Here is a 23,605-nt window from a genome sequence, read left to right on the forward strand (position 1 = left end):
ATGTTCATAAATGTTTATATGGATCTGTCCCAGAATATTTGTCTAACAAAATCTCCTATGTTACAAATAAAAATGGAATGCAACTTAGATCAAATACTACCCAATTACTTAATATACCAAAGGCAAGAACAAACACATTTAGAAGATCTTTTTCATATTCTGGCCCAACTTTATGGAATAAACTACCAGAAGCCCTAAGACACATGTCAAACATAAATACTTTTAAAACAAACTGCTTTAAGTTTTTACTTGAAAATCCAGGAATTATTTAAATGATTATGTATCAATTCTGATTATGTTTTCTTATGTTTATCTTTGTTATGAAGAAATTGTGTGATGCATTGTGAGTGGAGTGTGAGGGCCTCAAGGGAGAATAGTGTTTGTACTAATTGAGCATACCCTCTTGAAATAAAGATTATTATTATTATTATTATTATTATGCCTGTCAGACAGTTTTCATCTGACCTTGACCTCATTTCATGGATCAGTGAACAAGGTTAAGTTTTCGTGGTCAAGTCCATATCTTAGATACTATAAGCAATTGGTCTAGTATATTGGTGTATGGAAGGGTTTTAAGGTGTACATGTCCAACTGGCAGGTGTCATCTGACCTTGACCTCATTTTCATGGTTCAGTGGTCAAAGTTAAGTTTTTGTTTGCCTTGACGGAGTCAAAAAGCGAGACATACATGTAGGTATGCCGTTTCTGGCGTCGGCGGCGATGGCGGCAACAACAATGTATTAGTTTGTGATTAGGTCTAGTTCATGGTGAACCACTAGTGGTAGGTCAATGATAATTGGTATGCAGTTGTATTAGCATTGGCACATCTCATTCCCATGGAGATTATTTGACCCCGCCCCCTCAGACAAGGTCTATTGACTTTGAAACTTTTCATAGTTTACATGTATTAGTTTGTGATTAGATCAATTTATGGGGAACCACTAGTGGTAGGTCAATGATATTTGGTATGCAGTTGTATAAGCATTGGCATATCTCATTTTCATGGAGATTATTTGGCTCTGCCTCCTTAGTCATGGTTTGTAGACTTTGAAAATTTTGCTAAGTTTACATGTATTAGTTTGTGATTAGGTCAGTTCAAGGGGAACCATTAGTGGTAGGCCAATGTTAATTGGTGTTCAATTGTATAAGCGTTAGCACATCTCATTTCCATGGAGAATATTTGGCCCTGCCCCCTCAGTCATGGTCTATTTACTTTGAAACTTTTTCTCAGTTTACATGTATTAGTTTGTGATTAGATAAGTTTAAGATGATCTGGTAATGTTAAGTCAATGATATTTGGTATGCAAATTTATTGGCATTTGCAAGTATCGTTTCCATGGAGATTATATAGCCCCACCCGTGATCATGGTTCATTGACTTTGAAACTTTTACATAGTTTACAAGTTAATGTTTGTGTTTAGGTTTGTTTAAAGGGAACGACTTATGATAAGTTAATGGTATTTGGTATGCAGTTGAATTAGCATTGGCACATCTCATTACATGGAGATTGTTTAGCCATGTACCTTCAGTCATGGTTCATCGAATTTGAATATTTGCATAACTGACATGTTAAAGTATTGCTATTTTATTTCAACATTTGCATTATCAAAATTACAAAAAGGCGAGACATATCTCTGTGATAACAGTTTATTGAGTTTTGGTTTTTTTTTCTAATACTATATGCAAAAGGGCAACAATATTTGGTGTATGGAAATATTTTATGATGTACATGTCAGCCTCGCAGGTTTTATTTGACCTTGACCTCACTTTTACTGTTCATTACTCAGTGTTCAGTTTTTGTGTTTTGGTCTGTTTTTCTTAAACTATAAGCAATAGGTCAACTTTATTTGTTGTATGGAAGGATTGTAAGCTGTATATATCTGTCTGGCAGGTATCATCTGACCTTGACCTCATTTTGGTGGTTCATTGGTCAATGTTAAGTTTTCTTTGTTAAGTTTGTTTCTTAGATACTATAAGCAATAGGTCAACTATATTTAATGCATAGATTGATTGTAAGGTGTACATGTCTGCCTGGCATGATTCATCTGACCTCATTTTCATGGTACATTGGTCAATCATGAATGTTTAGTTTTCTTGGTTAAGTCTGTTTCTTAGAAACTGTAAGCAATAGGTCAACTATATTTAGTGTATTGAATGATTATAAGGTGTACATGTATTTCTCGTTTGGTTTATCTGACCTTGACCTCATTTTCTTTGATCATGTTAAGTTTATGTGATAATTGTAGTAAAGCTTTATATTTAGGACTATCAACATAATATCAATGGTTAGTAAAGCAGGCGAGACATTTCAGCGTGTGCACTCTTGTTCTTGTTGGGATGGGTTAAGACTGTGACTACATTTCCACAAATCTTTTGAAGCTTTGGAATTTTTAACCATCTTTGAATAAAAATTTCTTTTAGATTCAACAATTATGTGTTTTGTCCTGTTTCGCCAAAATTTGAACTAGGACCACATTCCTAGTCTATGGAATTTCTCTCTCATTTTCCTGGCATATATAATTTCATTATTGAACCATTCAGGTTGTCTGTCTGTCTCTTTTTACTCTTTTAGTAACACTTGGTGCATGTTTATCTAGAACTCCATTAAACTGTTAAATATGTCATACCATATCTGAATACATGTATTTGGGTCACTATCATGTTCAATTTTATCAAAAGGTGCAATAGCTAAGTCACTTAGAAAATTTGTCTCATTGAATTTTTGTCGAGCCTTCGACTTTTGTCGAAAAAGCGAGACATAGCGATCCTACATTCCGTCGGCGGCGGTGGCGTCCACAAATATTCACTCTGTGGTTAAAGTTTTTGAAATTTTAATAACTTTCTTAAACTATCCTGGATTTCTACCAAACTTGGACAGAAGCTTGTTTATGATCAAAAGATAGTATCCAGAAGTAAATTTTGTAAAAAAAAAATCCTGTTTTTCCGTATTTTACTTATAAATGGACTTAGTTTTTCTGCCAGGGAACATTACATTCACTCTGTGGTTAAAGTTTTTAAAATTTTAATAACTTTTTCAAACTATCCTGGATTTCTACCAAACTCGGACAGAAGTTTGTTTATGATCAAAAGCTAGTATCTAGAAGGAAATTTTTATAAAATTTTGTACTTGTTTATCCATATTTTACTTATAAATGGACTTAGTTTTTCTTCCAGTTAACATAACATACAGTCTGCAGTTAAATTTTTTAAAACATTTATTAGATTCATAAACTATCCTGGATTTTTACCAAACTTGGACAGAAGCTTCTTACAATAAAAAAATTGTATCGAGAGGAATATTTTTATTAAATTTTTTCCTCATTTCATTTTTGTTGAGCCTGCGATTAACAGCAAAAGTAGGCGAGACACTGGGTTCTGCGGAACCCTTACAATTTTTTTTTAAGTTTCTGTAAGAAATGGTAGTATGAATATCTTTTTTAATACAATTAGCATTTTTTTCTTTTCTAGTTAAACATACTGGATAATGATCACTTATTGAGAATTTAGCAACATGTGATTCTAGTATCAAATCCTTATTGGTGACATAAACATGATGAATTAGTGTACTAGAATCAGGTGTAACTCTTGTTGCCTCTTGGATTATCTGGTTGAGATTATAGGTTTCTAATAAACTTATCCCATTTTGTGGTTGTTTATTAGGTTTCAAAAAATCTATATTAAAATCACCAACTAAAATAATATCTGTATTATGATTGATGGCAGTTGTCATTTTTTAGCTCACCTGGCCCAAAGGGCCAAGTGAGCTTTTCTCATCACTTGGCGTCCGTCGTCGTCGTCGTTAACTTTTACAAAAATCTTCTCCTCTGAAACTACTTGGCCAAATTTAACCAAACTTGGCCACAATTATCATTGGGGTATCTAGTTTAAAAAATGTGTCCAGTGACCCGGCCAACCAACCAAGATGGCCGCCATAGCTAAAAATAGAACATAGGGGTAAAATGTAGATTTTGGCTTATATCTCTGAAACCAAAGCATTTAGAGCAAATCTGACATGGGGGTAAAATTGTTTATCGGGTCAAGATCTATCTGCCCTGAAATTTTCAGATGAATCAGACAACCCGTTGTTGGGTTGCTGCCCCTGAATTGGTAATTTTAAGAAAATTTTGCAGCTTTTGGTTATTATCTTGAATATTATTATAGATAGAGATAAACTGTAAACAGCAATAATGTACAACAAAGTAAGATACAATTAAGTCAACATGACCAAAATTGTCAATTGACCCCTTAAGGAGTTATTGCCCTTTATAGTCAATTTTTATACGACCGCCAAAAAATTTTTGTGGTCGAATATTGGTATGACGTTGGCGTCGTCGTCGTCGGCGTCGTCTGGCTTTGTCCGGCGTCGTCCGAAGACACATTGGTTTTCGCACTCTAACTTTAGTTTAAGTGAATGGATCTCTATGAAATTTTACCACAAGGTTCAATACCACAAAAGGAAGGTTGGGATTGATTTTGGGGGTTATGGTACCAACAGTAAAGGAATTAGGGGCCAAAAAGGGGCCAAAAATAAGCATTTTTGTCGAGCCTTCGACTTTAGTCGAAAAAGCGAGACATAGCGATCCTACATTCCGTCGGCGTCTTCGTCGTTGTCGGCGGCGGCGTCCACAAATATTCACTCTGTGGTTAAAGTTTTTTAAATTTTAATAACTTTCTTAAACTATCCTTGATTTCTACCAAACTTGGACAGAAGCTTGTTTATGATCATAAGATAGTATCCAGAAGTAAATTTTGTAAAAATAAAATTCTATTTTTTCCGTATTTTACTTATAAATGGACTTAGTTTTTCTGCCGGGAAATATTACATTCACTCTGTGGTTAAAGTTTTTAAAATTTTAATAACTTTCTTAAACTATCCTGGGTTTCTACCAAACTTGGACAGAGGCTTGTTTATGATCATAAGATAGTATCCAGAAGTAAATTTTGTATAAAAAAAAATCCATTTTTTCCTTATTTTACTTTTAAATGGACTTAGATTTTCTGCCAGGAAACAACACATTCAATCTGTGGTTAAAGTTTTTAAAATTTTAATAACTTTCTTTTACTATTTTGGATTTGTACCAATCTTGGACAGAAGCTTGTTTATGATCTAAAGCTAGTATCTAGAAGGAAATTTTGTAAAAAAATAAATCCATTTTTTCCGTATTTTACTTTTAATGGACTTAGATTTTCTGCCAGGAAACAACACATTCACTCTGTCGTTAAAGTTTTTAAAATTTTAATAACTTTCTTATACTATTTTGGATTTGTACCAAACTTGGACAGAAGCTTGTTTATGATCAAATGCTAGTATCTAGAAGGAAATTTTGTTTTCTTCCAATTAACATTACATTCAGTCTGCAGTTAAAGTTTTTAAACATTTATTAGATTCATAAACTATCCTGGATTTTTACCAAACTTGGACAGAAGCTTCTTACAATCAAAAGATAGTATCAAAAGGAATATTTTTATTGATTTACTTCCTCATTTTTGTTGCGCCTGCGATTAACAGCAAAAGTAGGCGAGACACTGGGTTCTGCGGAACCCTTACAATTTTTTTTTAAGTTTCTGTAAGAAATGGTAGTATGAATATCTTTTTTAATACAATTAGCATTTTTTTCTTTTCTAGTTAAACATACTGGATAATGATCACTTATTGAGAATTTAGCAACATGTGATTCTAGTATCAAATCCTTATTGGTGACATAAACATGATGAATTAGTGTACTAGAATCAGGTGTAACTCTTGTTGCCTCTTGGATTATCTGGTTGAGATTATAGGTTTCTAATAAACTTAGCCCATTTTGTGGTTGTTTATTAGGTTTCAAAAAATCTATATTAAAATCACCAACTAAAATAATATCTGTATTATGATTGATGGCAGTTGTCATTTTTTAGCTCACCTGGCCCAAAGGGCCAAGTGAGCTTTTCTCATCACTTGGCGTCCGTCGTCTTCGTCGTTAACTTTTACAAAAATCTTCTCCTCTGAAACTACTTGGCCACAATTATCATTGGGGTATCTAGTTTAAAAAATGTGTCCAGTGACCCGGCCAACCAACCAAGATGGCCGCCATAGCTAAAAATAGAACATAGGGGTAAAATGTAGATTTTGGCTTATATCTCTGAAACCAAAGCATTTAGAGCAAATCTGACATGGGGGTAAAATTGTTTATCGGGTCAAGATCTATCTGCCCTGAAATTTTCAGATGAATCAGACAACCCTTTGTTGGGTTGCTGCCCCTGAATTGGTAATTTTAAGAAAATTTTGCAGCTTTTGGTTATTATCTTGAATATTATTATAGATAGAGATAAACTGTAAACAGCAATAATGTACAGCAAAGTAAGATACAATTAAGTCAACATGACCAAAATTGTCAATTGACCCCTTAAGGAGTTATTGCCCTTTATAGTCAATTTTTATACGACCGCAAAAAAATTTTTGTGGTCGAATATTGGTATGACGTTGGCGTCGTCGTCGTCGTCGGCGTCGTCTGGCGTCGTCCGGCGTCGTCCGAAGACACATTGGTTTTCGCACTCTAACTTTAGTTTAAGTGAATGGATCTCTATGAAATTTTACCACAAGGTTCAATACCACAAAAGGAAGGTTGGGATTGATTTTGGGGGTTATGGTACCAACAGTAAAGGAATTAGGGGCCAAAAATAAGCATTTTTGTCGAGCCTTCGACTTTAGTCGAAAAAGCGAGACATAGCGATCCTACATTCCGTCGGCGTCGTCGTCATCGTCTTCGTCGTTGTCGTCGGCGGCTTAGATTTAGATTTTCTGCCAGGAAACAACACATTCAATCTGTGGTTAAAGTTTTTAAAATTTTAATAACTTTCTTTTACTATTTTGGATTTGTACCAATCTTGGACAGAAGCTTGTTTATGATCTAAAGCTAGTATCTAGAAGGAAATTTTGTAAAAAAATAAATCCATTTTTTCCGTATTTTACTTTTAATGGACTTAGATTTTCTGCCAGGAAACAACACATTCACTCTGTCGTTAAAGTTTTTAAAATTTTAATAACTTTCTTATACTATTTTGGATTTGTACCAAACTTGGACAGAAGCTTGTTTATGATCAAATGCTAGTATCTAGAAGGAAATTTTGTTTTCTTCCAATTAACATTACATTCAGTCTGCAGTTAAAAGTTTTTAAACATTTATTAGATTCATAAACTATCCTGGATTTTTACCAAACTTGGACAGAAGCTTCTTACAATCAAAAGATAGTATCAAAAGGAATATTTTTATTGATTTACTTCCTCATTTTTGTTGCGCCTGCGATTAACAGAAAAAGTAGGCGAGACACTGGGTTCCGCGGAACCCTTATGAATTTTTGTAACTTCCAGACATAACTTGTGTGTTAGTGTATGGATCTCTCTGACATTGTACCACAAGGTTCCATATCACAAAAGGAATGCTGGGATTGATTTTTGGGGTAATTGCCTCAAAATTTTAGGAATTAGGGGCCAAAAAAGGGGCAAAAAACAAGCATTTTCCTAGTTTCATGACAATAACTTGTGTGTAAGTGTATGGATCTTTCTGAAATTGTACTACAAGGTTCCATATCACAAAGGGAAAGCTGGAATTGAGTTTGGGGGTAATTGCCGAAATGTTTAGGAATTGGGGGCCAAAAAGGGGCCAAAAATAAGCATTTTTCTAGTTTCCAGACAATAACTTGTGTTCAAGTGTATGGATCTCTCTGAAATTGTACTGCAAGGTACCATACCACAAAGGGAAGGTGAGGATTAAGTTTGGGGGTGATGAATCATAAGGGGGTTCAAAAAATTTGGGGGGGGGGGGATTTTTTTTTTTTCATTTTTTTTTTTCTTTTAAAATTTTCCATTTTAAGTTGGTTATTTCTGATTTATATTTAAAAGCAAATAATAATGATATGGTAGGAGATACACACCAAACAGGATGTGTAAATTATTATATAATAAGTATTGTGCAATAGCAAGAAATTTTCAATTGCACAGTATTGCACAATAGCAAGAAATCTTCAATTGCACAGTATTGCGCAATAGCAAGAAATCTTCAATTGCACAGTATTGCGCAATAGCAAGAAATATCCAATAGCACAATATTGCGCAATAGCAAGAAATTGTCAATTGTACAGTATTGCGCAATAGCAAGAAATATTTAATTGCACAGTATTGTGCAAAAGAAGATACTTCGTATAAATTGCTTATTTCTTGACCAATTTCAATGGGGTTTTATTCTTGAATTCTTGGGGTTCTTTAATATGCTGAATCTAACCGTGTATTTAGTTTTTGGATTTTGGGCCCCGTTTTTAAATTGGTCCACATTGAGGTCCAAAGGGTCCAAAATTAAACTTTGTTTGATTTCATAAAAAATTGAATTATTTGGGTTCTTTGATATGCCGAATCTAACCGTGTATTTAGATTCTTAATTTTTGGTTCCGTTTTCAAATTGGTCTACATTAAGGTCCAAAGGGTCCAAAATAAAACTTAGTTTGATTTTAACAAAAATTGAATTCTTAGGGTTCTTTGATATGCTGAATCTAAACATGTATTTAGATTTTTGATTATGGGCCCAGTTTTCAAGTTGGTCCAAATCGGGGTCCAAAATTAAACTTTGTTTGATTTCAACAAAAATTGAATATATGGGGTTCTTTGATATGCTGAATCTAACCATGTATTTAGATTTTTGATTTTTGGGCCCCGTTATCAACTTTGTCCACATTGAGGTCAAAAGGGTCCAAAATTAAACTTTGTTTGATTTCATCAAAAATTGAATTCTTGGGGTTCTTTGATATGCTGAATCTAACCATGTATTTAGATTTTGGATATTAGACCATAATAGGTGAATGTCCAATTTAAAATTTTTAAGTTCTTAGACCAGATTCATTCTGTGTCAGAAACCTATGCTGTGTCAAATATTTAATCACAATCCAAATGCAAAGCTGTATCAAGCTTGAATGTTGTGTCCATACTTGCCCCAACTGTTCAGGGTTCGACCTCTGCGGTCGTATCAAGCTGCGCCCTGTGGAGCATTTTATTTACAATTTTCATAAATTTTGTAAATTTTTGTAAATTTTTACAAAATATTTTCCACTGTAACTACTGGGCCAAGTTCATTATAGATAGAGATAATTGTAAGCAGCAAGAATGTTCAGTAAAGTAAGATCTACAAACACATCACCATCACCAAAACACAATTTTGTCATGAATCCATCTGTGTCCTTTGTTTAATATGCACATAATAATAATAATAATAATAATAATATAATAATAATTCTTTATTTAAAGAGGGTTACACAGTTAGCTATAAAACTAATCTTCCCTGAGACCAAGGTGAGCGACACAGGCTCTTTAGAGCCTCTAGTTTTTCAAATTCATCAATCCAATTAATTAATGAACTAGGAGGTCTGTATACTGAACATAATATAAATGATTTTTTGTGAACAGGTTTAATTTCAAACCACATTGTTTCAATGTCACTTATTTCAAATTCAGTTTTTCTAACAAAATTAACTTTTTCTGAAAAATAAACAACCAAACCACCTCCTACGCATGATGATCTATCTTTTCTGTTTAAAATAAATCCAGGAATTTGTATAAAATTATCCTGGGTGTTCCTGTCCAAAAATGCTTCACAACAAAGGTATATATATGGAGGATTTTCAGAGAACATTAAATTGTATTTGATTTCATCTAGCTTGTGTTCAAGTCTGTTGACATTATGTGAACATATTTTTATACCCTTCCTTAAAGAAAAGTCATAAACATTATCCTTTCCTTCAGATATTTCTTGTAAATGAGTTAATTCATAACAATTATTTATTAAGGCAAATAAACATAGTTACAGTTAACATTGTATGATATTTTATTTATACAGGTGTTGAATTTAATGAAGATGGAGCAATCATGACACATAAAGGCCTTAAAATTTGTACCTATCAACTACAAGAGTTGGTGCTTGGTGCCTTAAATCAGTCTATAGCAGGAAAACTAGTCAAATCTGTCAATATACTAAGGGACTCTTATACAGGTAATCTTAAAAATGTAAAAAATAGTGTTCATTATGTATCGTCACTTTCTTTATTGACATATGGGTTTTCTATCGATCTCAGTTATATAAATAATTTTGTAGAATTACATTGTACTATATATTTATCCTGTAGTATGGATTCATTGATTTTTGTGGATACAAATTTTTCCTGGATTGAGGAAAAAGTGTAATGGCAGGATATTTGATTTCGTTGTTTTGCCAAACTTTTAAATTTCTAGTTTAACTTTAACCACAAAATCCACGAAAAATTGGCATCCCATCAATAGAAATGAATACACCGTTGATAGAATACAATATCATTTGATTTGTTTTGATTTTACAGAGAAAGATGTGTGTATGAAAAGTCCATAAATTCCTATATCATCAGATGATCTGTTTATGGGACAGTCTCAAAACAGGGCATTCGACAGTAGATTAAGTTAAAACAATGTAATTACGCTGAATGGACATCAAATTTGGACATCTTTAACTTTTATCACGAATGAATCATAAATACACAAAAATGTATAAAGATAAAAGAGATAAACCTCTGAAGAGAAGTGCAATGATTTATCGAATTTTATCCTTACGTTTGTTTACCTAACATGTATAAGCATGGTTAAAATAAAATTATAATGTATTAGTCAGCTTCAAATAATGATTTAAAAAATAATAAATGGTCCACTTATAAATTTAAGAATATTGCTTTTTATTTATAAACATGTTGACATCATGGTTAACAAACTTTAAAAAAAAAAATTAGTCAGACTTGCCACATGGAAAAAAAAATATAACAGTACATTTGTCATAGAGGTTATGCAATGAAAAACTGACCCAGGCTTGCCCCATGGAATAAAAAATAAAACAGTACATTATCATAGAGGTAATGCAAACCATTGTGAAAATCAGTATTTCTGAAGCAACCTTTTAAGACTTTTTTTAGTATTTGAATCTGTTTTTCTGCATTTTTCATACTGGATATTGTTAACATTGTAATGCTTTTATATTAAAATCATAAAGCAAGGGAAGAAGAGACCAATTTTGCAGTTAAAAACCATAATTCAAAAATATAACCATTGCCATTGAAAATAGTAAACAACTAATAAACAGTCCATAAAACTTAAGATTGAAAAATTCATGCAGGCTAGAAGGGTAAGGAGGTCTTGCTTGTGACACCATTTGTCTTGATTATGACAGCCAAAAGCTGAAACAATTCTGTGTATCTCTGGGCATTGCTGAAGGCTACGTGCTAAAGACTCTCTAAACATCTAATATGACAAACTCTCTAGATAATTGATTCAAATGTGTTTTGAAAGGCTTTGAGCGTGTTGAGACTAAGTATGTATGAGGGTTTGGATGGCGGGTCCTTCAATTCTGTAATCTTTAATTTTTTATGCCATTTTTGTCGAGCCTGCGACTTTTGTCGCAGAAAGCTCGACATAGGGATAGTGATCTGGCGGCGGCGGCGGCGGCGGCGTTAGCTTACTTCTTAAAAGCTTTTATATTTTAGAAGGTGGAAGGTCTGGATGCTTCATACTTTGTATATGGATGCCTCATGTTACGAAGTTTCCGTCAGTCACATGTCCAATGTCCTTGACCTCATTTTCATGGTTCAGTGACTACTTGAAAAAAAAGTTCAGATTTTTTGTAATGTTAAATTAAAGTAATAGGATAACTATATTTGGTATGTGAGTACCTTGCAAGGTCCTCATGCCTGTCAGACAGTTTTCACTTGACCTCGACCTCATTTCATGGACCAGTGAACAAGGTTAAGTTTTGGTGGTCAAGTCCATATCTCAGATACTATAAGCAATAGGTCTAGTATATTTGGTGTATGGAAGGACTGTAAGGTGTACATGTCCAACTGGCAGGTGTCATCTGACCTTGACCTCATTTTCATGGTTCAGTGGTTATAGTTAAGTTTTTGTGTTTTGGTCTGTTTTTCTTATACTGTATGCAATAGGTCTACTATATTTGGTGTATGGAATGATTGTAAGGTGTACATGTCTAGCTGGCAGGTGTCATCTGACCTTGACCTCATTTTCATGGTTCAGTGGTCAAAGTTATTTTTTTGAGTTTTGGTCTTTTTTTCTAATACTATATGCAATAGTTCAACTATATTTGGTCTGGGAACAGTATAACTAACGGGAAATGAATCTGATACGCTTTTCAGTATAAAATTGATAAAATCTCGGACTCCATTAGACTTCCCGAGATTTACGGATTTTGGTAGCGTCTGACTGAAAAAAATCAGAACTGCTCAACAAATAAACCACATAACTCTAATTGTAAATAAATACAAGTTTTATCATTTAGAAGATATATTTTGTCATATAAAATTACCAAAATAAGTTTGATTTATTTGATGTGAAGTGTTTTATAATAGATTGGGAATTTGTAAATCATGGCCGCCATTTTTTTATTACCTTGTTTGCATTCTGCACAATTCTGTGATGAAATGCTTGCGATTTTAACAAATTTGAAGTGACAGAATACAAGTTTGATACACTAGCATCACTATAAAACTAGTTTGAATGACATTTTATTGATAATATCAGAAATTATTAGGACAATAGCGAGTCCGTTTTTAACACATGTCCGTTTCTGTATCATATCTTTATTAAAAATGGCACGACGATAAAATCGACTACAATCAGGTAGTGTCAAGTCCCGTCAATATATATGTTCCTGATTTGGTGTATGGAAATATTTTATGATCTAGTTGTCAGTCACGTAGTTTTTTTTTTACCTTGACCTCATTTTCAAGGTTCATTGCTCAGTGTTAAGTTTTTGTGTTTTGGTCTGTTTTTCTTAAACTATAAGCAATAGGTCATCTATATTTGTTGTATGGAAGAATTGTTAGCTGTACATGCCTGCCTAGCATGGTTCATCTGACCTTGACCTCATTTTCATGGTTCATTGGTCAATGTTTAGTTTACTTGGTTAATGTTAAGTTAATGTGACAGTTGTAATAAAGCTTTATATTTAGGACTATCAACATAATATCAATGATTAGTAAAGAAGGCGAGACATTTCAGCGTGTGCACTCTTGTTCTATATTCTTTAGTAATTTTGTTCATTATTCTCTATACTTTATATTTTAGCACCCTTAGTATTATTCTTTATTTTTTTATTTTTTGGGCCTGTTTTTCTCTTTTCTTTATATTTTTTATATGTTTCACCCATTTTTCTGTAATATTGACCCATTATTCTCTATTCTGTAATATTGACCCATTATTCTCTATTCTGTGATATTGACCCATTATTCTGTAATATTGACCCATTATTCTCTGTTCTGTAATATTGACCCATTATTCTCTATTCTGTAATATTGACCCATTATTCTCTATTCTGTAATATTGACCCATTATTCTCTGTTCTGTAATATTGACCCATTATTCTCTATTCTGTAATATTGACCCATTATTCTGTAATATTAACCCATTATTCTGTATTCTGTTATATTGACCCATTATTCTCTATTCTGTAATATTGACCCATTATTCTCTATTCTGTAATATTGACCCATTATTCTGTAATATTGACCCATTATTCTCTATTCTGTAATATTGACCCATTATTCTGTAATATTGACCCATTATTCTGTAATATTGACCCATTATTCTGTAATATTGACCCTCTATTCTGTAATATTGACCCATTATTCTGTAATATTGACCCATTATTCTCTATTCTGTAATATTGACCCATTATTCTGTAATATTGACCCATTATTCTGTAATATTGACCCATTATTCTCTATTCTGTAATATTGACCCATTATTCTGTAATATTGACCCATTATTCTCTATTCTGTAATATTGACCCATTATTCTGTAATATTGACCCATTATTCTGTAATATTGACCCATTATTCTGTAATATTGACCCTCTATTCTGTAATATTGACCCATTATTCTGTAATATTGACCCATTATTCTCTATTCTGTAATATTGACCCATTATTCTGTAATATTGACCCATTATTCTGTAATATTGACCCATTATTCTGTAATATTGACCCATTATTCTCTATTCTGTAATATTGACCCATTATTCTGTAATATTGACCCATTATTCTCTTTTCTGTAATATTGAACCATTATTCTCTATTCTGTAATATTGACCCATTATTCTCTGTTCTGTAATATTGACCCATTATTTTCTATTCTGTAATATTGACCCGTTATTCCCTATTCTGTAAACCCCTTCCAGACCCTCATATATTTAAATCAAAATAAGAATGTTTTAAATTATCTTTTGAATTGGAATCAGATTATCTACATATTTTTTGAACAAACAGTTTGCATTCATTTTAGAACAAAATGTGTTCCTTTTTAGCTCACCTTGCCCGAAGGGCTAATGAGCTTTTCTCATCACTTGGCATCCGTTGTCAATATAACTTTTACAAAATCTTCTCCTCTGAAACTATTGGGCCAAATTTATCCCATCTTGGCCACAATCATCATTGGGGTATCTAGTTTAAGAAATGTGTCAAATAACCCCGCGTGCCAACCAAGATGGCCGACATGGCTAAAAATAGAACATATGGGGTAAAATGTAAGTTTTGTCTTAATTTGAAAACTGTTATAGATAGAGAAGATCTGACAAGGGCAAACATGTTCAGAAGATTGTGCTCAACCAATTGTTCATATACATCAAAACTGTCACGACTTCTTACAGGAGTTATTGCCCTTAATTAAATGACAAATTTTACCATTTTTTTTCATTTTTGCCTACCATCTTGAAAACTATAATAGATAGGGAGAAACTTTAAATTGCAAAATGATCAGCAAAACAAGTTCTACAATTAAGTCTAACATGGTTGAAATTGTCAGTCGGCTCCTTATTAGAGTTATTGCCCTTATTATGATGATTGGTTTTTTATTTTTGCCTTATATCTTAAAGTTTATTATAGATAGATAGAAACTTAAATAAGCAAAAATGATCAGCAAGACAAGATCTACAATTTAGACAATATGGAGGAAATCGTCCGATGACTCCTTATTGAAGTTATTGCCCTTTAATGACATTGTTACCATTTTTTTGCGTTGTGCCTTATATTATAAAAGATAAATAGACACTTTAAATCACAAAAATGATCAGCATGGCAAGATCTACTAACAAGTCAAATTTTGCTGATATAGTTATTAGACAGTCACTCTTTATAGGAATGATTGCCCTTAAATGAGGATTTTTTTACCCTCTTTTGTGTTTTGAGCAAAAACTAAAGATAATAGAGAGAAACTAAACAAGACTAAATGGCCACCAATCGAGGATCAACAAAACAGAGATTTTTGTCATGAATTTCATTTTCATCTACAATGTTGGAGATTGTCCTTTGTTGAATATGCACATAGACCAAGGTGAGCGACACAGGCTCTTTAGAGCCTCTAGTTTTGTCAACTTGTTTCTTTATTGGTGAGCCAGACTGCCTTTGGGGACTTTTAAAAAAAAATGAAAAGATGCTAGCATTCTCCTTAACTTCACATTCTACTGTATACATTATATCCTCTATTTGAGAATTTGTAGTTTGGTGACTGTATTGTTCAAAGCTGTCCCAATGAACTTGAAATAAAGGATACCACAGATTCTCCTACTTTGACCTTCTTTAAGAAATTGACAGTTAGGGTCAGATGATAACTAATCTTTACAACAAAAGGTATGGTAAGGTTCCCTGATTTGATATGTTTTTAAAAAAGAACTTTTAATGAACTATTTATATTTTGTATGTTTTTGCATTAGCATTCATGCAGTCACAAGGAATATATTTGACCCTGCTCCATGGCCGTGCTTCAGTGACTTAACAAACTTTTCATATTAGCTGCTAATATTGAATACTGCTATAAATAGCAGTAGTTATGAGATCAGTTTAAAAAAAAAAAAAAGATTTTAAAACAGTTGCAAGAATATTTTCACCCAATTTCATCTGCATTCTGTACAATTTTTTTCCCAAACTTTTATTCAATCATGTTAATGAAATTAAAGAATAAATGCATTATTTTTTTCCAATATTTGATCAAATTTCTTTATGCCAAAGTTAAATGCAAGATTTTAGATCAGTCTGTTTCATTGTGCATTCACTTTACCCCTATAAAGTATACTTTCTTTATTAAAAAGAATATATGAAAAAATTTGGCTGAAGATTTTATTTTATTAACTTTTGCCTCGTAAGCATGATGAATGGTGTGTAGGATGAAAATTAATAGTTTAAGGATGTTCCGTGTCATCAATGAAACTATCTACCTGTGGTTTTTATAATACAAGGTTAAATATACTATGATAAATATTTTACATAAAATTACTCCACCTAAATTTGTTATTGTTCTCTAACCACCTCCACATATTTAATAAGATTTTTTAAAAATCATCTTGAATGTGAATTTAAGAAGTGCAAAGCTAGAACCCAAACATCATGAAAACTACTTTTTATGCCCCCGCCGTAGCGAAGGGGGCATTAAGTTTTACCCTTGTCCGTCTGGTTTCCTTCTCTAACTTTAGTTTGCCTCAACCAAATGTTATGAAACTTATACACAATGCTTATTACCACAAAACACAGATCAAGTTTGAATTTTAGTAGCGTCACTTTTACCGTTCTAGAGTTATGCCCCTTTACAAATGGAAAAATTGATAAATTTTTTGTTTCCGTTCTCTAATTTTAGTTTGTCTCAACCAAATTTTATGAAACTTATACACAATGCTTATTACCACATAACACAGATCAAGTTTGAATTTTGATGGTGTCACTTTAACCATTCTAGAGCTATGCCCTTTAGAAATGGAAAAATTGCAAATTTTTATTTTCTTCTAAATATCTAGTAATTTTTAAAATTGGAGTTATCTTCCTTTGTCCATGATTATAGTTGAATCAACTACAATCAATGCTTTATACAATGGAATGTTTAATTTTGACTTCCACTGATAAAACACAGATCAAGTTGAATTTGGGTAGTGTCACTTTAACCATTATTGAGTTATGCCCCTTTATAAATCGGAAGATTGCAAAAAAATTCCATTCTGTAACTTAAGTTTGCCCCAACCAAACATTATGAAACCTATACACAATATTCATTACCACAAAACTAAGATCAAGTACAAATTTTTTGTTTCTGTTTTCTATCTTTAGTTTGCCTCAACCAAATGATATGAAACTTATGCACAATGCTTATTACTACATAATACAGATTAAGTACGAAATTTGGTGGCAACACTTTTACCTTTCTTGAGTTATGTCCCTTTATAAACATAAAAATTGCTGAATTTTATGTTTCCGTTCTCTAACTTTAGTTTGTCTCAACCAAATGTTATAAAACTTATACACAACCGTTCTAGAGTTATGCGTGTTAACAAATAGAAAAATTGCTGAATTTTTAGTTTCTGTTCTCTACTTAAGTTTGCCTCAACTTAATGTTATGAGACTTACACACAATGCTTATTACAACAAAACTCAGATCAAGTTCAAATTTGGGTAGCGTCACTTTTACTGTTCTTCAGTTATGTCCCTTTATAACTATATGATATGCAAGCGGGGGCATCATCTGTGTCCACATGTGGACACTCTCCCCATTTATTATCTATAAAACTTCAATTCAGACTTGAGGGGATTGTGGGATATTTTGCAAATATCACGAATGTAGACTGTCTCATTGACATATACTATAATCCCATCTCCTTTTGAAAGTAGCCAGAGCATATCATGTAACCCATTTCACCTTTCATGAATCCAATAGTTGATCAGACTTTTTATATAACCACAAAATTTGCATTCTTATAATGCTATCATGTCGTTGTCTTCGTCGGCTTGTTGTTGGTTTCCAGACAATAACTTTAGTTTTAGTGAATGGATCTCTATGAAATTTTACCAGAAGGTTCAATAGCACAAAAGAAAGGTTGGGATTGATTTTGGGGGTTATGGTACCAACAGTTTAGGAATTAGGGGCCAAAAACAAGCATTTTTGTAGTTTTCGGACAATAACTTGTGTTTAAGTGTATGGATCGCTCTGAAATTGTACTACAAGGTTGCATACCACAAAGGGAAGGCTGCGATTGAGTTTGGGGGTAATTGCCCCAAGCGTTTAGAAATTAGGGGCAAAAAAGGTCCAAAAACAAGCATTTTTCTAGTTTCCAGACAATAACTTGTGTTAAAGTTTATGGAACTCTCTGAAATTGTACATTTTTCCTGAAAAGAAAATAATCTTCAAAATTTCCAAAAAAATTGGGGGGGGGGGGGATTTTTTTTTCAAATTTTTTTTTGGGGTTCATATTTTTTTTCTTCAAAATTTTTCATTTTTACATTGATTATTTCTGATTTATATATAAAAGCAACAAATACTGATATGGCAGGAGATACACACCAAACAGGGTGTGTAAATTATTTTATCCTGCAATTGGGTGTCTTATCATACATAAACAGCCCAACAGATATCGCTAGCCTGTATTTGTATACTATACAGATATCGCTTTAAAGCTCCGCCCACTGCTGGACTATTTTTGTGTATTGCTGTGTGTTGTATGAAGTTTTGTGACCTCAGAATGTGTATTGCAATCACATTCCAATGACGAATTGCTTCGTCTGTGAATGTTCCAGTCTCCAATCCGCAACCCACTTTCTGCTCATAGACACACATGAACAGCAAGATTAACTTCATTTTCTACAGCGCCAATCTTCAAGTTCAAAATGTGTAACACACAAAATCAACCATGCAACAATGTCAATAATCAGTGAATACACGGACAGTTCGAAATTCTGAAGCGTAGGACAAATCAAACACTTTTGCACAGTATTGCGCAATAGCAAGAAATCTTCAATTGAAAATAAATACAAATTTTTTAACCAATTTCAATGGGATTAAATTAAGTGTTTAATTTTTGGGGGTTCTAACCTTGTATTACTATTTTGGATATTGGGCCTTATTTTTAAATTGGTCTACATTGAGGTCCAAAGGGCCCAAAACTAAACTTTGTTTGTTTTCATCAAAAACTGAATTGCAGCTCTATGATATACTGAATCTAATTGTGCATTTAAATTTTTTATTTTGGGCCCTGTTTTCAAATTAGTCGATATTAAGGTTTGAAGGGTCCAAAATTAAACTTTGTTTGATTTCAACTAAAATTAAATTTTTGGTGTTTTTTTATATGCTGAATCTAACCATGTTGTTAGATTTTGGATATCAGACTATACTAAGGTAAATTAAATGTCCCATTTCAAATTTTTAAGATCTTTGACCACATTTATTTTGTGTCAGAAACCTATATTATGTCAAAAATATGATGACAATCCAAATTCAGACAGTATCAAGCTTGAATATTGTGTCCAAACTTGCCCCAACTGTTCAGGGTTCGACCTCTGTGGCCGTATCAGGCTGCGCTCGGCGAAGCTTTTTATTTTTGTTATGTCAGCAGATATTGATCTGATTTTTGGTACATAAGGGTATAATGATGATTTACATATTAAGTTCATGTTTTGTTCTGGTTTACTTACCTTTCTAAGAAATTGATCATTGGACTTTCAGGGAAATAGTACATTTTATCTGGCCTTGACGAAGTTGAAAATGCAAGAATTAGGCTTGCTGTTTGTGGCAGCAGTGGCGTTAGCAATGTATTAATTTGTGATTAGGTCAGTTCATGGGGAACCACTAGTGGTAGGTCAATGATATTTGGTATGCAATTGCAAAAGCATTGGCACATCTCATTTCCATGGAGATGATTTGGCCCTGCCACCTCAGTCATGGTCTATTCACTTTTAATGTTTTGCATAGTTTACATGTTAAAAGTTTGTGCTTAGATCAGTTAAAGATGAACCACTAAAGTTAAGTCAATGATATTTGGTATGCAGTTGTATTAGCATTTTGCAAGTCTCGTATCCATGGAGATTATATTGCCCTACCGCTTTATCATGGTTCATTGACTTTCAATGTTTTTCATAGTTTACATGTTTAAATATTGCCATTTTAATTTCAACATTTGCATCATACTATCAAAATTTAAAAAAAGGCAAGACATATCTCTGTGTCAACAGTTTATTTTGTAATGCCAGCAGATCTGTTGTTGATTATTTGGTTCACTTGATTGACTGACTTTTAAAGGACATGGTATGTATGAATTTGATTTCTTGTGATTGACATATTTAATCCAAAAGACAACTTCATAAGGTATCATATTTTTCTATTCCACTTCAACAAATTCTCATTTTTGTCGAGCCTTCGACTTTAGTTGAAAAAGCGAGACATAGCGATCCTACATTCCGTCTGCGTCGTCGTCGTCGTTGTCGGCGGCGGCGTCCACAAATATTCACTCTGTGGTTAAAGTTTTTGAAATTTTAATAACTTTCTTAAACTATCCTGGGTTTCTACCAAACTTGGACAGAAGCTTGTTTATGATCATAAGATAGTATCCAGAAGAAAATTTTGTAAAAATAAAATTCCGTTTTTTCCGTATTTTACTTATAAATGGACTTAGTTTTTCTGCCGGGAAATATTACATTCACTCTGTGGTTAAAGTTTTTAAAATTTTAATAACTTTCTTAAACTATCCTGGGTTTCTACCAAACTTGGACAGAAGCTTGTTTATGATCATAAGATAGTATCCAGAAGTAAATTTTGTAAAAAAAAAATCCATTTTTTCCTTATTTTACTTTTAAATGGACTTAGATTTTCTGCCAGGAAACAACAAATTCACTCTGTGGTTAAAGTTTTTAAAATTTTAATAACTTTCTTATACTATTTTGGATTTGTACCAACTTGGACAGACGCTTGTTTATGATCAAAAGCTAGTATCTAGAAAGAAATTTTGTAAAAAAATAAATCCGTTTTTTCTGTATTTTACTTTTAAATGGACTTAGATTTTCTGCCAGGAAACAACACATTCACTCTGTGGTTAAAGTTTTTAAAATTTTAATAACTTTCTTATACTATTTAGGATTTGTACCAAACTTGGACAGAAGCTTGTTTATGATCAAATGCTAGTATCTAGAAGGAAATTTTGTTTTCTTCCAGTTAACATAACATTCAGTCTGCAGTTAAAGTTTTTAAACATTTATTAGATTAATAAACTATCCTGGATTTTTACCAAACTTGGACAGAAGCTTCTTACAATCAAAAGATAGTATCAAGAGGAATATTTTTATTGATTTACTTCCTCATTTTTGTTGAGCCTGCGATTAACAGAAAAAGTAGGCGAGACACTGGGTTCCGTGGAACCCTTACGAATTTTTGCCATAATAGCCACACAATAAACATGTGGATTCTTGTTCATTTAAAGCTACTAGTGTTAAATCGAGAGGTAAACTCTTAAAAATTTTAAAACTATTTTTAGATAATACATACATTTTTGTACCTTCAGTATGCTTTATAGATCAAAATTTTGGGTACTAACAATTATTTTATTCAAAGCAATACTTATTCAGGAGTTATGTTTTTTGTCAGATTACAGTTGCCAGAAATTTATGCTTTCTCTTATAATAATTCATTTTTCTTTCAGATGACTTTTTTGTGCTTAGAAATCAGCTTTCAGTTAAATGCATGCAATGTCCTTGAGAAATGACCTTTACTCTTTAATTCTTTAATGAGATCATAGATAAATGTATATCAAGCATATTGAACTATGTATGCAAAGCTAGTGACTGAATCTTCTTTTACTTAGTGGTAAATGTAAAAACAAAAAAACAAAAAAAAACATAAAAAGTAGTGTACGGTAAGCTATGTATATATTGCCAATGATTGATTATGTTCTTGTGATTTGAATTTCAACTGGATAGACATGTATTTTTATTTGTATCCATCTGATGAGTTAAGCCTTTTTCAACTGATTTTTATAGTTTGTTCTTATGTTGTACTGTTACACCACTGTCCCAGATTAGGGGAGGGTTGAGCGCTCACAAATATGTTTAACCCTGCCACATTCTTTATGTGCCTGTCCCAAGTCAGGAGCCTGTAGTTCAGTGGTTGTTGCTGGTTCTTGTCTGTCATATTTGTTTTTCGTAAATTGGTTTGTTATAAATTAGGCCGTTAGTTTTCCAATTGAATTGTTTCATATTTTTCATGTTGTGACCTTTTATTGCTGACCATACGGTATGGGTTTTTCTCATTGTTGAAGGCCGTATGGTTGCCTATAATTGCTAAGATCAACTTCATTTGAACTTTGGTGGATAGTTGTCTCATTGGCAATCATACCACATCTCCTTATTTTTATATAACCTATTTCAGTCAGTTTTCAAATATGTTTTCACATGTGAAATAACTTGAATCCTGCATTCTATTTGAAAAGCACAATTTGAAGGATATTATGGATTAAATATTTTATATTTGAATTGTTTTATCTAGCACACACATGATAAAAAAAAAATTAACAAGATTAACATTGTCACATTGTTTTCATTATTGGACATGTAAGAAGGATGAAGATGTCAAGGGCCTGATAATGTTTTTCGTTTTACTTGCCCTGAACATGCATGAAATATTTGCCACTGGAAGAAAATCAAACAACAATCAATCAATGTATTTTGCATGATAATGTAGATAAAAAAAAGGTAGAAATGAAATTTGAATTCAAATCGTTGGATAGGCTCACTGTTAAACCTATAATTCAGGAAAAAGGAACGAAGCTTTGTTCTTAAGAAAAAGTAGGCATTGGTCTAGTGGATTAAGGAATTCCAGTTTTTCTGCTGAAGGTCAGTGGTTCTCTCCAGAGACTTCCGTTTCCTCCACTAATAAAAACTGGCCGCTGCAAAATAGCCAATAGTGCTGAAAGTGGCGTTAAACACCAACAATCAATCAATCTAATGGACTATTATTTTTGGCTGAAATCTCATTATTTCCTGATTGTTTGTCTGGTAAAAAACACAAGAAGTCACAGAGAGGCAAGTTGGATTGATCTCTGAACTTTAGGAAATCATAGGGAAATTTACCACATTTGCTCTGTTTCGAATAAAATATCAAATGAGTTTAATTTATTGTCGGAAAGATTAGTATTAATACACCATAAGCTCACATTGAACTTGTGAACCGACATAAAACTTTCAAGCACACAATCATGTACAAGGGATACAACACATACATGTATATAAATCATACAAATCATATATGAAACAGAAAAAGAAAATATAAAACACCCAAAGCACATTTAGATAGGATGGGATAATGTATATTTAGATGTGTAGATATTCTGTTTAAAAACTGCATGAAAAAACATATATTTTCCAAATTTCATAAATCAACTAATTTATTTGTCTATGTAGACATGGTAGAGATATGAGATTATTATTTTCTTTATTTATTAATTTGTGAAATTAATTTCCTTCTTCCTAACCAGAACATAGTAATCCATTTGTTGACAAAAAACTTCCTGTAAATTTCAAAAATGTATAAACTTTTTATGTCATCATGCTATTATTGGTTGGCCTGGCTTATCAAGTTTTCTTTTAATTCTAACTGGAAATTTTCATCAGTGTAATATAGATCTCAAGCAATTTTGTATTAAAATAGAACAATGACTTCAGAAGTTTACAAATATGTATTTTTAGAGTATTTTATATAATCATCTGCTAAGTACCATCAAATCAAGGAAATATTAAATCATAAATACACCCATGCTTTA

The 23,605-nt window shown here is 32.5% G+C and overlaps 1 protein-coding gene across 2 annotated transcripts in view; it reads left to right on the top strand.

The window, feature by feature from the left end:
- The window catches only part of LOC127707067 (dual serine/threonine and tyrosine protein kinase-like), a 51,607-nt gene that overhangs the window by 9,446 nt on the left and 18,556 nt on the right, over positions 1-23,605 (top strand). For both annotated transcript variants that reach the window (XM_052211793.1, XM_052211784.1), the window contains exon 4: positions 9,860-10,012. In XM_052211793.1, coding sequence (XP_052067753.1) covers positions 9,860-10,012 — 153 coding nt within the window. The remainder of the gene's footprint in view (positions 1-9,859; positions 10,013-23,605) is intronic.

The sequence above is a fragment of the Mytilus californianus genome, unplaced genomic scaffold (assembly GCF_021869535.1).
Source record: "Mytilus californianus isolate M0D057914Y unplaced genomic scaffold, xbMytCali1.0.p SCAF_1, whole genome shotgun sequence".
Lineage (NCBI taxonomy): Eukaryota > Metazoa > Mollusca > Bivalvia > Mytilida > Mytilidae > Mytilus > Mytilus californianus.